This window comes from Triplophysa dalaica, chromosome 5 (genome assembly GCF_015846415.1).
Source record: "Triplophysa dalaica isolate WHDGS20190420 chromosome 5, ASM1584641v1, whole genome shotgun sequence".
NCBI lineage: Eukaryota > Metazoa > Chordata > Actinopteri > Cypriniformes > Nemacheilidae > Triplophysa > Triplophysa dalaica.
Genome location: NC_079546.1, coordinates 5128421 through 5146080, shown reverse-complemented (window position 1 = coordinate 5146080; position 17660 = coordinate 5128421). Strand labels below are relative to the sequence as shown.

General features: G+C 36.5%; 1 protein-coding gene across 3 annotated transcripts; it reads left to right on the top strand.

Moving 5' to 3' along the window:
• The first annotated feature begins 5979 nt into the window (after window positions 1-5979).
• On the top strand, window positions 5980-17602 carry syt10 (synaptotagmin X). 3 transcript variants are annotated; one of them, XM_056748461.1, is made up of 8 exons: window positions 5981-6253; window positions 7285-7735; window positions 10392-10953; window positions 14210-14330; window positions 14439-14610; window positions 14806-14935; window positions 15183-15293; window positions 17009-17602. In XM_056748461.1, exons 1-7 carry the CDS (start codon window positions 6067-6069, stop codon window positions 15252-15254), a joined length of 1695 nt encoding a protein of 564 aa, XP_056604439.1. In that variant the 5' UTR covers window positions 5981-6066; the 3' UTR covers window positions 15255-15293; window positions 17009-17602. The 3 variants fall into 3 exon arrangements, with proteins under 3 accessions (XP_056604441.1, XP_056604439.1, XP_056604440.1); XM_056748463.1 differs by having other exon boundaries at window positions 5980-6253; window positions 15183-17602; XM_056748462.1 differs by having other exon boundaries at window positions 6205-6268; window positions 7368-7735; window positions 15183-17602.
• The last annotated feature ends 58 nt before the right edge of the window (window positions 17603-17660 follow it).

The window sequence follows — 17660 nt, the reverse complement described above, 5'->3', positions numbered from 1 at the left end:
TTTCACAGATCTGCCCTCGCAAGCATCTGTTAAAAGTAATTGACTGTGGTGCTTTATATCAGGCAGGAAATGTGAATACTCTTTCTCACAAGTTGTAACTGTGGGTTGATATGAAAGAATGGCTAAAAATATCGTCCAGCGTTTCACCCCCATAAACCAATGCTCAATGAAGGTTTTATGTGGCATGGATATGTTAGTCGTGACCAGGCCCACACACAATCTGCATAGAAAGCTCTGGAGATTTCTGCAGAATTTTAGTCAATAATAAAGTTCCCCTTTATATAATATTTTGGATCATCTAGAAGGATTCTACTGACTTTAATTTCAAAATGACTGTTTCGGTTAGACATCTTTTATAAAATTCAATTCACAAAATATTCATTGCACAGAAAAAAGTTGGATATTTGTAATACAATGAATGTTCCTATTTAATTCAAATGCATTTGAAAGTTGATGCCAGTATCATTAGAATGTTATTTTAAGGTTATATACCAGCGTGTTCAGAAAGCAATATGGCAAGACCATCAATTCGATCAGTGCATCCTGTGGCTCAGAGTGAACATTAGTACTTTTCAATCAAGATGACGATGTTACACTATTAGCTTGGGAAAAATCAGTTGCTGAGAGGGTAATAACAACCCTAGTTGAAAACTTATGAGATTTTAAGAATGCTCTGTCATTACAGTATAAAGCATTCAAATTCTGTCTACAAACTCTGTCTTGTTATTTCAAACGTGCATGACTTTCTTCCGTAAAAGACAAAATAATTTATTTAAAGAGTGTTGGTAACCGAACAGCAAAAGTACTCTTTCAGTTCTATTGTATGGATACAGAGCCAATGCAAGTGAATGGGTACCATTGCCATTTAGTTACGGACTAAGAATTTTCATTTATAGGGCAATTGTCACTTATAATCTCAGTTAATCAAATTTAGCTGACCATAAACCTCTATTTGTTTTAAGAATAACAAAATGTTCAAATGTTCATTGCGGTCTCTACTTGGTAGTTTGCAGACTCTTGGATTCAACAAGCAAAATCAACAACCAGTTCCCTCAGTCTATAGTGTTATAAGCCTTCTAGCCACCAACCTGGACTGTTGACAGAGTTTAATCTTCACTAGTCAGTTAAGCATATGAACATGTGTTTCCATCATGTTGCCCTTAAGCTTTTGGTTTTAATCCACATTTCTGTGCGTTTTGGATAAGTGCACCTAATGCCATTTCCAAACTCCCCTTTTTTTATTAAAAATGCTTGCAATTATCCTATCAACTGCAATCTGGAGTGATTGTTGCTGGTTTATTATACTCTACAGGGTTTGTCTGCATCCATTAACCGCACATGCTGGCCGGTCTGCCCATAGTGAGACTTCTCAGTCTCTGATTGTCGCTCACAAACGTTCGTGCAAGATTAGTTGTGGATGCTCGCTCTAATTGGAGTTTAATTATAACCCGGAAAGACGGTAGGGAAGACCTCCACCGGCACTCCCCTCCAGTATTGACGGACGGTGGGGTTGCCTTGGTAACAGGGCAATCAAAGAGCAAGGCTGATGAATGGTGAACGTCTGTTTCAGAGTCAAGCTGAGGTCCAGAGCATTGGGTACATTTACACACATGCTTTGCATGCGTTGAATGCATTTTTGGGTCTTGTGACATTATGCTCTCTGGTGTTAAATTGTGAGACTAAATTATAAATTTGTTGAGATTCAGTTAAATCAGGTGCATTTGTTAAATATCAGATTAAAACCTTGCTGAGTGTAGATTGCATTACACAATAATTATGCATTACCACATTACAGAGAAGGTTGCACAGCCCAATACAGTATATGCTGTTTTAACAATATAAACTGAGAAGCAACACATCTACTTGGTTTTACAAATTTCCCATGTCTTATAGTAAAGGTTGCCAACCAATAGTTTAAAATACTATTTTAAAAAGTTGAATAAAGATATTCTTATGTTGTCAAACATAAAACACTACTACGATGTGTGATTTATACTGTAGCTACTTCCACGTCTATACAGTTACCAATTTGCTCAGCATTTCAACATTTTAATGTAATTTGTTACCATGGTGATGCTTGAGATGATAGCACCAACAAGAGGATGCAAGCATTGATTTTTGTTGTCAAGCCTTTCCATTATTTGATTTTTTTTCAATAAAAGGGGAGGCAAAAAGATTCTTAATGAAAAGTAATATTTCAGTATTTGTTCGAAATGGCAAAACAATTAGTACATTCAGGCAATTATGTCAATAATGAGTACAAGGGTATGGATTTTGGTTTCCGTAATGGCTGTACTACCGCATTGGCAGAAGTACAACAATGATTAGCTGGCAGGAAAACCAGGGCAAATGTATTGTAGGATCAGATTCTCATGTTTATTTTACAATTTAGAGCTGGACAAACGTGTGCAAAAAATTACTAATACATTTTTACATTATTTACATCTCATATGTCTTCCTTTTCTGCAGCCCCCATAGGAGATGTTGAATTCATAAAGATTTACGACACACTTCTTGGTCTCACAATGGTCAAACACAGCTAGGTTTAATCCGTAACATTAACCATAGAAAAACTGTTTAAACATTAAACATGCATACTACTAACATTCCACCCATTGATACTGTGTATTTTACCCTTATGTTATTATCTTTTTAATAGGCGATACAGAGCAATAAATATAAATGAAAACCGCTTTTCTGTATAATGAATTCCCAGGGGGTGTTCAGAGGGTTAGCCATGCAAAGGTAATCACTCAGAACAGCCCAGTATGATGCTTTCAGCCTCTCACTAACCTCAGCTCATCTCCATGTATGCGTATGTGTCAGTGTGTGAATAAAAAACATGAGCATGCTTTTGATTACATATTTACACTTTTTTTGTCAGTGAAGTAGGATCTAATATCAAGCTAAATATAGAGTAAAGTCTTTATCAATGCAGCGGTTTGTTTGTTCAGTTGGATCTTGTTGGGTTCATGGAGCTCACTTGAAAAGCTTCTGCATTTTGTTTTAGGATATTTGCAATGGAATTTACAATAGGATTCTTGTGCACTGAACCGTCAAACAGCTGAAGTATTCATTTAACCTTTAAAATAAAAAGCGATGCAGCAAATTATACAGTACATGTGGCCCTAGTATAATGTCTGTTAAGCATGTGATTAAAGAAAAACAACAGCTTCTAATTACTGGTCCATCAATGGTGGGAGAACCAAGTAGTTATGTCTGACTAGTAAAAGGTCAATGCCAAAAAAGTACTAAAATATTAAATTGTCTAAACCCCCCGGGATATAAAGTATGGGTTTGAACAAAATTAACCTTTAAAGGAACAGTTCACTTAAAAATAAAAACTCGGTCATCATTTATTCACCTCTAATGAAAACAAAAGATATATGGAAAAATGCTTGTAACCAAACAGTTCTTGTCCACTATTGACTACCATAGTAGGAAAAATTACAATGTTATTAAAAGTGCCCAGAACGGTTTGCTTTTCTACATTCTTCAAAATATCTTCTTTTGACTTCAACAAAACAAAGAAGTTTATAAAGCAACATTTCCTACAATTGTAGTCAATGGTGGCCAAGAACTGTTTGTTATAAGCATTCTTCCAAACATCTTCCTCTGTGTTCATCAGAACAAAGAAAATTGGAACAACTTGAGGGTGAGTAAAGGAAGACAGAATTTTCATTTTTGGGCGATTAATACGATCTCACAAGCATCTGATGTATATTTTGTTCCTTTAATATTGGATGTACTTCGTCCGAACACGTGTACACCATATCTCATTTTCACTTGAATAACAACGTGTGAGAAAATACCTTAGAAGTTTCTTTATTAAACAATTAGAGTCAAGTAATACCTCAATTACAGAGTATGACTATACGCCTGTGGTTTAAACGTAAATAGAATGTATATACACTACTTGTAAGGAAAAAGCAGATAAAAAACAGTAAAATGTAAAGATATGCTGTTATAAATCTATGAATTATCCCGTGTAATTCCCTGGAACGTGCTAACGTTCAAGAACAAGTTGCACGCTGTTTAGATTTATCGTTAACTTGCGAATAGCTCTCAATGTCAAGAAAACAAGTAATCTAATGATAACATCTACTTCCTCCATGGTGAGAGATTGATATTTTCTTTGTAAATACTGAACAATTTGAAGGCGTAATTTGGATCTCTGCATAGAATCTTCCTGCTGCTGTAATGGAGGTTTTTACCAATGTGAGCCATGGGAGCTTCTGTACTTAATGGTATGCCGTGCAAACCACCCCATCACAACGCTCATTGACAACACTTGTGACGGATTCTTTAGAATTCTTTAGATATTAAATTTGCTTTGCTAGAATTACCACACACTGGGTGATGCTGTACAAATATAGCATTTGACCTATCATATTTGACAATGTTCAGTATGTACATGTGACCATAATGTAAGGATGTTGCTTTATTGATGACCATTATTATACATTATGTGTCCAAGATGTCTAAATCGCAAAAACAACATTTATTATGAGCAGAGACGGTCCTATTTTTTCATTTTAATATCCATGCCATGAGTGACTAAATTGCATTCACCAAAGCTTATTTTAGTAAAATAAAAAGCATTATATTTATTGTATTGTATTTTGCACATCTGTACTCTATCCAACATAAGAGCAGCACTCGGCAGTAAGTACAGCAGATTAGAATTACATTTCAGCACCACGGATAGCTCCTAATGCTAGCACACTTAAAAAAAACTTCACAGACCAATAGCATGTCTATTAAGCGTGAGATTAAGTAGTTTTTAATGGCTTTGTATATCTTTTTCCACAGTGATCCTTCCTGGAAACAGACATTCTCAGCTCATAATTCTTGAAACGCAGTCAAATTTTATTAGTACCAGATTTTCATAATAAGCAACAAAAGCATGTGAGCACATCCTAAAGCAACAAAAACAAGACTCATTAATACTATACTGCAAAAGCGCTACTATTTTAGTCTGGTTGAACAAAACTGAACTATAATTGCTGATATTAAATGAGTCAGATTTTAATTAAAGTAAAAACAACAATTTGTTGTTGGGTTGTGTAAGAGATTTAAAATTATTATGAGTACTCCTGAACCACGTTCTTAGATGGAAATAAAACATCTGCAGAGACACTTACAATACTGGATGTTCCATCAAAACATTTGTTTTGTATTCAGTGTCTGACTGCCTAGTTCGTGCAAAGCTACGCACATCTGTTTAGAAAGAGGGAGGCACACGGTAAATCTCATGGTTTCACATGGGCAAATCCGCATACACATGGGTCTGCATGAGGATGATGCCTCAACTGCTCCCCAGTTCGCGTTTGGTTGTCAAGGAGATTGTCGGACTATGAGCAGCGCTGAGCCAAGTACATGGTGTACTCTTATTCATCAAATGGACAGTCGGTCCTCTTTGTCTCAATGAAATATAATGTTTTTACATAATTTAAGTACTTATGACTGTTACATTTGGAAAATCATTTTACTAGATAACAAAACCATTTTTGTAAATATTTTTGTTTGTAACCGTTGAAGAAAAAAAAAACACTAAACTTCACCAAAGAGCTTTAAAAGTAGTATGTAAATACAGAAATGGAAGGCTTACATTACCAGCAAACTGTCAATACACTATTTACTCTACTCTTGCCAATACACAACTGCCATAGGTGTTACAAACAATAAATGTTTCGATTTGCTCCATCTGTAGTTTGAAAGACACGAATTTTTTTGGAAAATATGCCCAATGTTTCTAGTATGCATGTATATCTTTTATATCTATTTTATCATCACAAAGCACAATACTGTACAAGTTCCAATGATAAAGCTTTTTGACAATTAAATATGTAGGAAAATATATCTTCTGATTATGATCCTCCCTCTCGAGACATCGCATGTCTCCTATTGGGCAGTGTCGAAATGCCCCTACAAGCTTCCACCGCGCCAAAGTATCCAGCACCAGTCTCCCGTGCGCCTTTGCGCGAAGGATATGGACTTGATCGCATCACTCTCTCTCCATTCCCATACGTATTAGCTGCACTTAGCAGCTCACATGGTGCCCCAATGAACCCTCGTCCTCACGGATCGTCCAACATACAATGGATTAACAGGAAAGACATGAATGCCCGCACAGAGGACGGCATCAGCCTGTGCCAAAGGGCTCTCCAAATAGTGACGGAGCTGTGCCTAGCAGGGCACGTCGACCGGGAGAAATGCGCGGATATATTTCCACTGGAGAGCAACATACCAGGTAAAGGAAGTTCAGGTAAATTTAAGTTAATCGAAGTTTATTCATCCTTCGCCCATATCTTGTTTCCTTTTCCTCGAACTTTGGTTTTGCAGGTCAATGAGTAACTTAAAAAAAAAAAACCGAATACGCGACGTACTGAAAGTGAGAAAACTGATCATTAACACAAAAAATATATTTATAACGTGGGTAACATTTTCTAACGTTAGCAATCAAACGAGCTGACTGTTCCACCTGTAGCGAACTTGTGCTCAACAGGTCGAGACATCTGTTCATTCCCTTTTGATAACAGTAAAAACTTAAACGCTCCAACAAATTTATTGTTTTTTTCTCGATTCGAAAAGGCTTTTAAAAATGTATTTTGATGTAAAGACGCCATATGACATTTGTCGCGATTTTAAAGGAAAAGTTAATGAAAGTATTTATTATATTATTCTTTTAAATATTGTACTGTGTACCCTATCCTACCTCCCCCCAAAATAATGTTTTTGGTCTAATTTGATACATTTAAATGATTAAATTATTAATAATTTAATTATGATGTCTTCACCTATTGCATATTTAGTTTAACTTTTGCATAGAGATGCATAAACTATCAATTAATATTATTAAGACCTACTGTACATTACGTGCAAACATGTTTAAATCCACTGCTAAAGCACATGTTGGGTGTCCAATTAAATTGAAATATTTGTTTCATTAATGTTGACCCCCTAAAGAACGGACCACTGTCAGGGGAACAAAAGGACTCTGATCTTTGCTTTACTAAACAAGCACATTCCAGTCTTCTTTTTTCTTATACCTTGCCCTCTTTCTTTTCCTTTTCTCTCGCCCCCTTCCTCCTGTTTGTCGGTCATGCATCATTTATTCCTGGTCATCCTCTATGTCTGGTCTTCATTTATCTCCACCTGTCTTGTTTTTCCTCCCCTCTGTTCTTTACGATCTGCCTTTAATGCACGCTCGTCTGTCTTTTCTAAATCCTCATATACTTCCCCCGACTCTTCTTTACTCTCTCCTCCTCTTGTTGCCTGTAGACATCTCTGTAAGTCTCCTAGCTGTGGTCGTAGGTTTCTGTGGCCTCGCCCTTTTGGTAGTCTCTCTCTTTGTCTTTTGGAAGCTGTGCTGGCCCATTTGGAGAAGCAAGGCGTTCTCAACCAATGCTGACAACTGCCCTCAGGGGGTGCAATCTGAGGCTCCCCCAGCCCCACCTCAGGTGTCTCAATCCATTTCTCCATATCCTGAAACCAAGACGGCCATATTCATGGGAAGACAGCCAACTCAAAACCATCGAGAGGATGCGGAGAAGAGAAAGGTGCCAGAGGTAAAGGTCAATGGACGCAGCTCGGTTAAACTCCTGGAGGCAGCCATGAAGATCAGCCAGACGTCGCCAGACATCCCAGCAGAGGTGGAGCAAGCTCTGCGTGACCGGTTGAGCAAGCAGGCCAAATTCCAGCGCCAGACGACTGAACCTACCTCTTCTTCCAGGTGTGTACAAGTCACAATTGTACATTAAATCAATTAAGCGATAACTTCCATTTATGGCTCTGATGATCTACACTTTGACGCTCGATTGCAAATTGAGTGACACCACAGATAAAGGTTAAACATTCTATTACTGCCACACTGCCACTCCAACACATATATACAGGCGCATTTGTGAGGTTGTATAAAGGACTGCATCTACTGAATGATAAATGCATACAAAATGACTTGTGATACAGTGTTGCCTTTGAATGATAGAGCATCTGTTTTTTCATTTAGGTGATATCCATGTTTATGTCCTTCATGGCCGCTTTCCAGATAAAAATAAAACTCCAGGATCCATGCAAATGCACAGCTATTATGAAAATAACTGCTCACTGTTTAGAGATTAACAAGTATGTATGAGGAATGCGTAGCATTTTCATAGATAAAAATACAGCAGGTCTATGTAAAGAAATCTAAATACACGGAGGTGATAGAAATTCTATTTGACAAATAATCTAAAGGTTTGTACATTATTTACATTTATGCATTTTGCAGACGCTTTTATCCAAAGCGACTTACAATGCATTATCCTATACATAGGTATGTGCAATCCCCTGGGATTGAACCCACAACCTTGCGTTGTTAACGTAATGCTCTTACCACTGAGCTACAGGAAAGCTAATTACACACAATTTGCAATCAATAAAAACAAATTTTAGCATTAAACATTAATTCATAGGAAAACAGGAGATATCAAATCTGTTATTGTATTCAAATTATTTTATATTCTATACAAGCTGTGTAAATATAATCACAACTCTCTTCTATTTCACCAATTCACCTCCGGTTGACAGGGTGATGGCATGACTCCTGGTTCCTGCGCACACCCTTTAATCACCACAGCTCACCAATCGGAGCCCTAGAGCCGCGTCGCCACGGCAACAGCATGACACAACCCCAGCAATTAAACAATCAGCTCTTCTCTATTTTTTTGCTTGGCACCATGTTTAAAGAAAACAGGGTTGTAAATTAGTGTTGCCATGCAAAAGGACTGACATGCTGTGCTTGATATCATGCGAAATCCATTATTGACTAGCCACAGGATTCCCATTAGAAAATAAACACAGTCTAAGAGATGAGATGCTCCCATAAGTTTGGCGTTTATAGGGTACACGAAAAGGACAGCTGAAGCTGCTTAAAAGGTCAGCTTGACACAGTTTAAGTGTCCTTGAGATGCAACCAGCTTTTTATTACTTTTTGCTTTTCAGTCATATAATTTTAACTCGCCCTCCAAATATGAATCAATCTCTTTGTTTTAATGAAAACGTGGAGAAATATAGTTGGAAGAATGCTTGTTAACAAACAGTTCTTGTATCCCATTCATAACCATGGTAGGAAAAATTGCTCTGAAAATATATTTGTTCTGTTGAACACAAAATATGATATTTTGAAGAATGTAGGAAAACAAACATTACCGAGGCACTTTTGACGTTTGTACATTTTTCTAAAATGGTAGTCAATGGTGGCCAAGAACGGTTTGGTTACAAGCGTTTACCCAATATATTTCTCTTTGTTCTTCACAGAAATTAAGCAGATCTGAAACAACTAAAGGGAGAGTTAATGACAGAATTTTCATTTTTGGGTAAACGGTTCCTTTAAAGCTTTATATATTTTCCATTCATTTAAATGAAAAGGATTTAAAACCATTAATTTATATCCCTTAGCTGTGTACGATGCTTGGTTGATGATATCTAAGATATGATTTGCCATCACAACCCATTAAGTCCTGGAATATATTAACAAATGCATTCATTAACAACACATATATTCATTAAATGACTTTGAAAGGGATTTATGACAGGTTCTCGTATGTTCCCTGTAGGCATATAGAGCTACATTATATTTAAGACCTATGTTTGATAAACATACATATGTCTTATTTAAAATGCATTTGCAAAAATGTTTTAATATTCCTGACTTCAAAAACAAATTTCACATGGTTCAAACATTATCTTCAAGATTACATTAAAATGTTTTTAGGTAAAAGAGTGGCCAATATAGATTCTGCAACAGGTTGCTGATATCTGCCCTAAAATAAAGTGAAAATGTTCTGAAATCAAGCAAGGTATCTTAGATACATGGCTGTCAAACACACTGGATAGAAATTTTCCACAAAACCTCTGAAGAAAGCGTGTAATTACTTTCTCTCCAGTTTATATCATTGTGCTAGGATGTTTTTGCAAATTGCAGGGCAAGATGTGACAGACAAGAGATGGGCCAAAAATGAGCTAGAATAGAGAAAATAGACAGAATTATCTGGGAAACAGATTTGGTTAACCACAGAATATAATTTTTATATCATTAGTCTGTTACATAGTGTTCTATGTTTTAAAAACATTTTGTCATTGTCATATGTTTGTTGTCATCCTTCTAAAGGTGGTAGTTGCTAGGAAACACCAAGGACAAGTAGAAAACTATGGCTTCCTCATAGAATAGGAGTCATGGCAAGGAACAGGTTGGAACAGGTTCCATAGCATAAAGAAACAGGGCTTTTGTGATTCACCATTTCGATAAAACTTTGTAAAAAATGGAACCAAAGACTAGAAGAGACATCCCCATAGGGTGTATTTTGTAAAAGTAACTATAAAATGCCATGTCCTTCATTCCTCCACAGGCACAATTCTTTCAGACGACACCTGCCGCGGCAGATGAATGTCACCAGCGTGGACTTCACCATGGACACTCTACCCGTCCGTCAGTCTTCTACAGTCAGCATTGGCCGTATTAAACCAGAGCTTTACAAGCAAAAATCTGTGGACTCGGAAGAGGGTGCCAAGGAACCTGTGGAAGCATGTGGAAAGCTGAGCTTTGCCCTCAGCTACGATTATGAGGAGCAAGCTCTCGTGGTTCGCATTCTCAAGGCCCTGGACCTCCCCGCTAAGGACTTCACAGGCACCTCAGACCCCTATGTTAAGATCTACCTGCTTCCCGAACGCAAAAAGAAGTTTCAGACGAGGGTGCACCGCAAGACACTCAACCCAACATTTGATGAGGAGTTTTGCTTCCCTGTGGAGTACAGCGAGCTGTGCAATCGCAAGTTGCACTTCAGCGTCTACGACTTTGACCGCTTTACAAGTCACGACATGATCGGTGAGGTGGTGGTCGACAACCTGTTCGAGCTGTCTGACCTGTCACGGGAAGCTGTGGTTTGGAAGGACATCCTGGCCGCTACTACAGTAAGTACAGCATGCGGCCTTTGGCATGTGTGCTCTCGTCAGAGTGCCATCCAGATAATCATTTTCATCAAATCAGTTGATAAACGAATAAATTCAACTTAAAAACTTTTGTTCAGAAGTTGTCTTAAATTTTTCAGTTCAATTAAATTGGCTTCATGAATGATTTGAAATTAAATTATATTAAACTGACTTCCATTTAGTACTTCATTTAAATCCATTACTTATTAAGCTAATACTTAAGTAAAAAAGCGCCTTAAATGTATAAGTTGAAATAGGTGTAAGGAAACATTGACATGACAATTCAATACGATAATATAGAGATCATGATATAATGACAACATTTTAAACAATATTGATAAAAATGAAAAATATCAAAAAAAGAATCTTAAACATTAATAATGTTTTTTTATTATAAGCTAAATATTGTTAGTTTATTTGAGTCTTCTGAATGTAAATTAATAAAAGCTAAGTAGGTCTTTTGATTAAAAAAAATAATCTAAATTAACCTGAAACAATATTTAAAAGCTGGGTAACAGATTTCCCGAATTACGCTTTAGACATCCGAGTCGAGCGGAGTACCAAAACAACGTTGTAGCAAATCAGCAGTAAGATTGCACAGTGCACATGACGTACATTAGACGATCTGAGCTCTGAGGAAAGCGAAGGATGGGTGTGGTTGTTTTGGTGATTTGAACATCAACTAATAGAAATGATAGACTAATAGAAATCGGACAATCTGCCTTTAAGGGATTGAAAGTTAAAACAAAAAAAAAAAATACAAGGACTGTATTGCATTCACGCATGCACTGGTAAGGCATTCAAGTTTCAACTAAATTTAGCTTCTCGAAGGAAAACTGAAAATTGACTGCATCTGTGGAGAACCTTTCACAGGGTTTCATTAACGAATAGATTGATCTGTTATGTAAAGCCCTTGCCAGGTGTGAAGGGCTCATCTTTAAACTGACTCACCCTTTGAGGGCTCCCACATGCCCCTTCCAAAAATAAATTCAATTGCCAGTTTCCGAAGCCACAGGAAACAGGATTATCAAGCCAGAGCCTTCAAAAGACAGCCATGACTAATCTAACAGGTTTGAAAATGGACTTGTCCAACCGTCCCACTGCCATCACAGCACAACAGGAAATGTCCCCAGTAGCCCATTTCAAAACTACAAGGAACATAATTTCTTCTCCGTTAATGTTTTTTTAGCCACTTAAACAGATTGGCCCTCATGATAATTTAGCCCACTCAAAAAAATAGCTAATATATCACAGCTTATGTAACAGCCTCATTCATTGACTCATTGTTTCTGATGGATTCGTAGGGACAAATAACCCAGCTCTTTCCAAAAAAGCAAAAAAGAGACTTTGGGTTTGATCGTCCCATCTTGGAGGCATTAGTGGTCAAGGGTTCAGTTCCCAGAGGTCACACTTTTAAAAATGTAAACTTGAAATCCAGCATAAATTGCTTTAAAAAACATGTGGCTATTGTAAAATAAAGGCTTGTGCACATTGATTACTGTTTTCTTCAAGGAGCCCTTTTCAAGTGGTAGTCTGCCCACAGGTTTGATCTTTTGTCGGCTATGATTTCGTAGAGACAAGATATACAACTACTTTAACCTGTAGAGGTGAAAGGGATCTTGCCACACTCACCTTCCAGCAGTGACTCACAATAACAATGACGCCCCTTCCTGCTACGAAGACAAAGTGAGCGGTGAAAACATGTTATTCTGTTCGCCAGAGACTTTGGTTTGGCAGCGTGACTCACTCCTGTTTGGGAAATGTAATCTTCTCGTCCCACTTGTTTGACACATCGGTCTCTTACGGGCTCATTAATTTCCTGATTGTTTTGTTTTCAGCATATTTAATCATTCTGTTGTTGAAGCTTATGGGGACGTGGATTTTTGTTCCTGTCATGTTCGTCTGATGTTCTTATGTCCTGATGCTATAGTTTTTTATTCTTTTCTTTGTCAATGTTTGGATCTTGTGTTATTCCTTCTGATTCTTTTCACGGATTATTGCATTACCTTGTAGCTACAATATAAAGGTATTTATCTGTAAGGTTGGAGATATTTTGACCCTTTTTCACCTTTGAAATTACAGTAAATTAAACCGCTTCTCTTTTGGCTTTGCTCCCATTTTCACCAAAATGCCAGCACCAAAATTGTGGTGTCATTTGTCAAAGATGTTAAAACAGCTCCTAATTCTTCCTCTGCTGGGATAGAGAAAAGCTCTTTCGTTTCAGCCACAATACAATTTTGTACAATTTGACAGCAATTCTTTCCACAACGTAGATAATCACCTCTTCAAACATGAACTCCAAATGGAAAATGTTTAAAAAAATGTGTGAAAGCGACTTGTTACTACAACTCCCTAAGGGACCAAATTGACTCACTAAGCAGAACCAGGCAAGCTGCTCTCAGACCACTGACTGTGGGAAGAGGCTAGTAACTCATTACCCAAAATAGTCAGATTGCAGCCTTGCTCCGTTGCGCTTCCGACTGCGCATTGAAACCCTCTATTTTACTTTACTTGACGTCTAATTTGGTTCTCTGATTTTGGAGCACTTTTCTGATTTGCAGCATGGCCAATGGAGGAGGGGGGACTGGAAGAGACAAAACAGGAAGGGTATTATTTCCCCCAAAAAGAAGTTTACGTATGCACAATTGTCGGTGTAATGCAAAATGTTTTGAATCTAGACACATTAGTCACTATCCTTCGCTTTCTTTGAAAGATTAATAGATAATCTTACTCCACACGTGAGAGGCTGTGAATCTCAAAATATACACTGGCCTTTTAGAATAAACTTTACAGCTCATGCAAAACTAATAAAGGTCAGGGATTAGTCTGATTTCAAAAAGAATCTACCACCTAAACCAAGCGCTACACTGCCATACAAATAGTCGTTGCATAAGAGTTCTTGAAAAAAAAATAAGGATAATCTGCCCCGTGGATCTAATATATAACAGGCTTTGTTTATGTCTGATGAGCAAACATAAGTGCAATATATTGTTGTCTCGGAGGCAAATAAAAATCTATTTGGAGTGTCAGTCAATAAAGGTTTTTATTTGGAGTCACATTAAGGGTCCTCTTAAGAAAATCATCTTACAATATTATAAAAATGAAAGTGCAATAGTTTATAATCAAGCTATAACCATTTATGCACACTACAGTACAGACGGGTATCTTTTTGCAAAAAACAAATCCCTGTTGGTTGATCAAATTTCTATTTTAATACTGACTCTTATCTTTCTATAAGGAGAGTGTGGATCTTGGTGAAATTATGTATTCCCTATGCTATCTTCCCACGGCTGGACGCATGACCCTCACCGTCATCAAATGTCGCAATTTAAAAGCCATGGACATAACTGGCTACTCTGGTGAGTGTTAAAACGGCTAAAAAGAAAAAAGATGCATTAGATTAATATACAGAATAAACAAAAAGGTTCAAATCTCTTAAGATTTCCTTTATATTTTTCTTTCCATAGATCCATATGTCAAAGTGTCCCTCATATGTGACGGACGGAGACTCAAAAAGCGAAAAACAACCATCAAAAAGAACACGCTTAACCCAGTCTACAACGAAGCCATCATTTTCGATATCCCACCTGAGAATGTGGAGCAGGTCAGCCTGTCAATCATGGTGATGGATTATGACAGGTCAGTGCTGACACAATGACAATATACAGTTTCTAGACATTCAGAAGCATGTTTATGATAAACTGATTTGACAGGACATGACAGACAACACTGGCTATATTAAGTTTAATAGCACGCTTGAGTAATATTACTGTACAAATATTTGCAAGCAACTTTATCAAAGAGAACTTCCAGTCTATTATGTTTTTCTTTCAGAGTTGGACACAATGAAGTCATAGGGGTGTGCAGGGCGGGGCCAGATGCGGAGGGTCTTGGGAGGGACCACTGGAACGAGATGCTAGCTTATCCACGCAAGCCAATCACACACTGGCATGCCCTATGCGAGGTGAGTGACTAGAAATGATAAGAGGAAGATGCACGTATCTACCAGATTTGCGTGGACTTCGTGGTGATTGCATAAAAAATGTATAATAGTAATACAAAAAATGTGTAAATAGTAAAATGCAAAGATAAACTTCATGTTACAGCATTGTGTAGATTTTACCCTGTTATGTTTTGGACTGACTGTGATACGTTTAAAACAATAGAACGTGATGTTTTATAAATCTGTGATATTTTGTCGTTCCCTGCAGTGGCCAGGAAGAGCATCAAGTTTTGAGAGTCAAGGATCCTGTCCATCTCCAAAACCCCCTCAGACCCCATAACAACCTGGAAGTTACAATCCTAATTGCAAAACACATCTGGTTTGTATAGTTAGGTTATTTGTTATTTTTTGTAGTTGTAGATTGTAACCGTTTTACAATGACACTATTCCAAGCATCCGAATCTCAGTTTCGCTTGCTTTATTTTAACTGGTGCTGAATTTATATGCTACTAAAGTGATAGTTTGCAGGACATTAAAATGATGTGGTTAAACAGTGAAGCCTCCTCTGTTTGACAGCATAATACTGTCAATCTAATTTAACTTTCATTTTAAAATGACAGTGCTTATATATATTATTGAGCGGGTCAGTTCGAGTCGTTCCCCTCTATGATCTAAATATTTGACTAAACAAATGGAATGTTAGAGAAGTGGAAAAAAAGCTTAGAGATGTCATGCAACCAAATAGTGATCAATGATGTTACAATTTAATCAATATTTATTTCCACTAATAAGGATATTTCAAAATTGTTGATGGAAATCGATATGCTACCTAGACAACAAAGGGCACATTTCAAGTTTAAAATGTATATAGCAGGTCAGAGACAGTTTGGAAAAATCATTTATTTATTATTCAATATTCTTTTGGGGGGTACTGCAAGTTATATTAATTGAAATAGCTTTGTTTGTTCGAAGTTGAAAACATTTAAAGACCATATTGTCGTATTGTAAAACCAATTCAAGAACCATTCTCTCCTAGAAATAAACATTTAGATTATTTTCTTTTAGCAAATTGTTGCACAAATAGTATGCTTTTGAATGATAAACAATTTTTCATGCAAATTATTTGTTTAAATTATTGTATAATTCGCAAAGATCATGTCTGCATCTCTACTTGAAAATAATCCCATAATGCTTTTACAAAGAATTAGAGGGATTGGCTTTAGGATACACAATTTAAGACAAATTTTATTTAGATAAACGGTGGCACCGAAGGTCTAAATTCAATTAAAAATGAATTGAAGTTTTCAGAGTAATGGTCAGATGCGATTCACACAGTAGCCCGATGTAGCTTGTTGTTATTGTTTAAACTGAACAAAGATTGTAAAATTGGTTCTCCATATTAATATCCAGAATAATATATGTATCAATTCACATGACGATTTAATCTAGTCAAATAAATTAAATTCTTTCTAAGCATAAAATCCTCATATCTATCTGTATCTCACATCTATAAACAATCATCCATCTCCCTCTCCCTTTCTACTGCCATAATATTATTGATGCATGATTAAATTTTAAGTGCTTAGAAGCAGTATAAAATGTAGCAAACAATATTTCCTTACAACAACTAAAACTCTCCTGAGCGAAATACCATTGTGTTGAACGAATATAGTATGAAATTAGCTTGTAATTCAGATAAGGTGCTATAAATTCTTTCATGCAAATGCTAGTGAAACATGTTATATGCAGATCTATATAAATAACAGGATATATTTTTTCATCATTAATAAAATGTCTAAAGTGATTAACTATGTTGAAGAGGTCAATCAAGAATTGGTTCGGGATGAAAATGTTATTTAACCAGATCAATAATGTCTGAAGCAATGAAAGCTATTGAGATTTTTTTTTCATGTATAGAACTAAGCAATGAGATGATGCGCTGTCAAAAGCACTAAACATCCAAAATATTCACTCATTTATGGTCATTGAAAAAGTGTGGACAGTACAGACAATGGACAAACCTTAATTCACATTTAATTTGAATGAAATTTACCTGTTAATTACTTGATATTCTGGTTTGTTTTGTCATTGCAGAGAATCAGTATTCCTCATGTGAAATCATCCAGTGTCTGTTTAGTCAGTATGCAAATAGCATCTTGATAATTGTACACCAAACATTTTGATGCTGGACCCCTTACGTCTGGGGAGAGGGGGGTTTACGGTGTTACTGGTGTGTCCATAAGTAATAATGAAATCAAACCTGGCAATTACACAAAAGGCTGTGTACTGTTAACTTTGATTTGCACATTTAGACAGTGCTTCTACCCCAGAGCTCGCTCAGAGAAGTAGAATAAAAGTAAAATAAATAATTGTAGCATGCTGATTCCAGTACCAAGATTTTACTGATAGCATTTAAAAACGTAAGCCTTTATTATTCCTGAGAATTATTATTTTTTATTGCATTAAAAATGGTGTGTGTACTGTATATATTTAAGAATTTGAAATAGTTATCTTGTTAAAGTGCATTTGTATGGATCGTTTGGTGGTGATTTGTACTCTGGCCGTGTGATCTTGAATAACTTTATACTCCAATTGCATATATTGTGTAATGGCTTTTACAATTGTAAACTTGTTTTGATTAGCATTCAACATCCTGAGATTACTTGTGCAATTGATAAAAACGCTTCAGTATTTTTGTCACACTTGCACCTGACTACAAAATCACTATTCTGTATGTTGTTATGAT

Excerpts from the sequence above, each read along its gene's own strand:
- syt10 (XM_056748463.1), top strand. The coding sequence starts at position 6,067 with ATGAACCCTCGTCCTCACGGATCGTCCAACATACAATGGATTAACAGG. Across the intron at positions 10,954-14,209 it reads ACATCCTGGCCGCTACTACA|GAGAGTGTGGATCTTGGTGA; the intron begins GTAAGTACAGCA and ends TCTTTCTATAAG. Across the intron at positions 14,331-14,438 it reads GGACATAACTGGCTACTCTG|ATCCATATGTCAAAGTGTCC; the intron begins GTGAGTGTTAAA and ends TTCTTTCCATAG.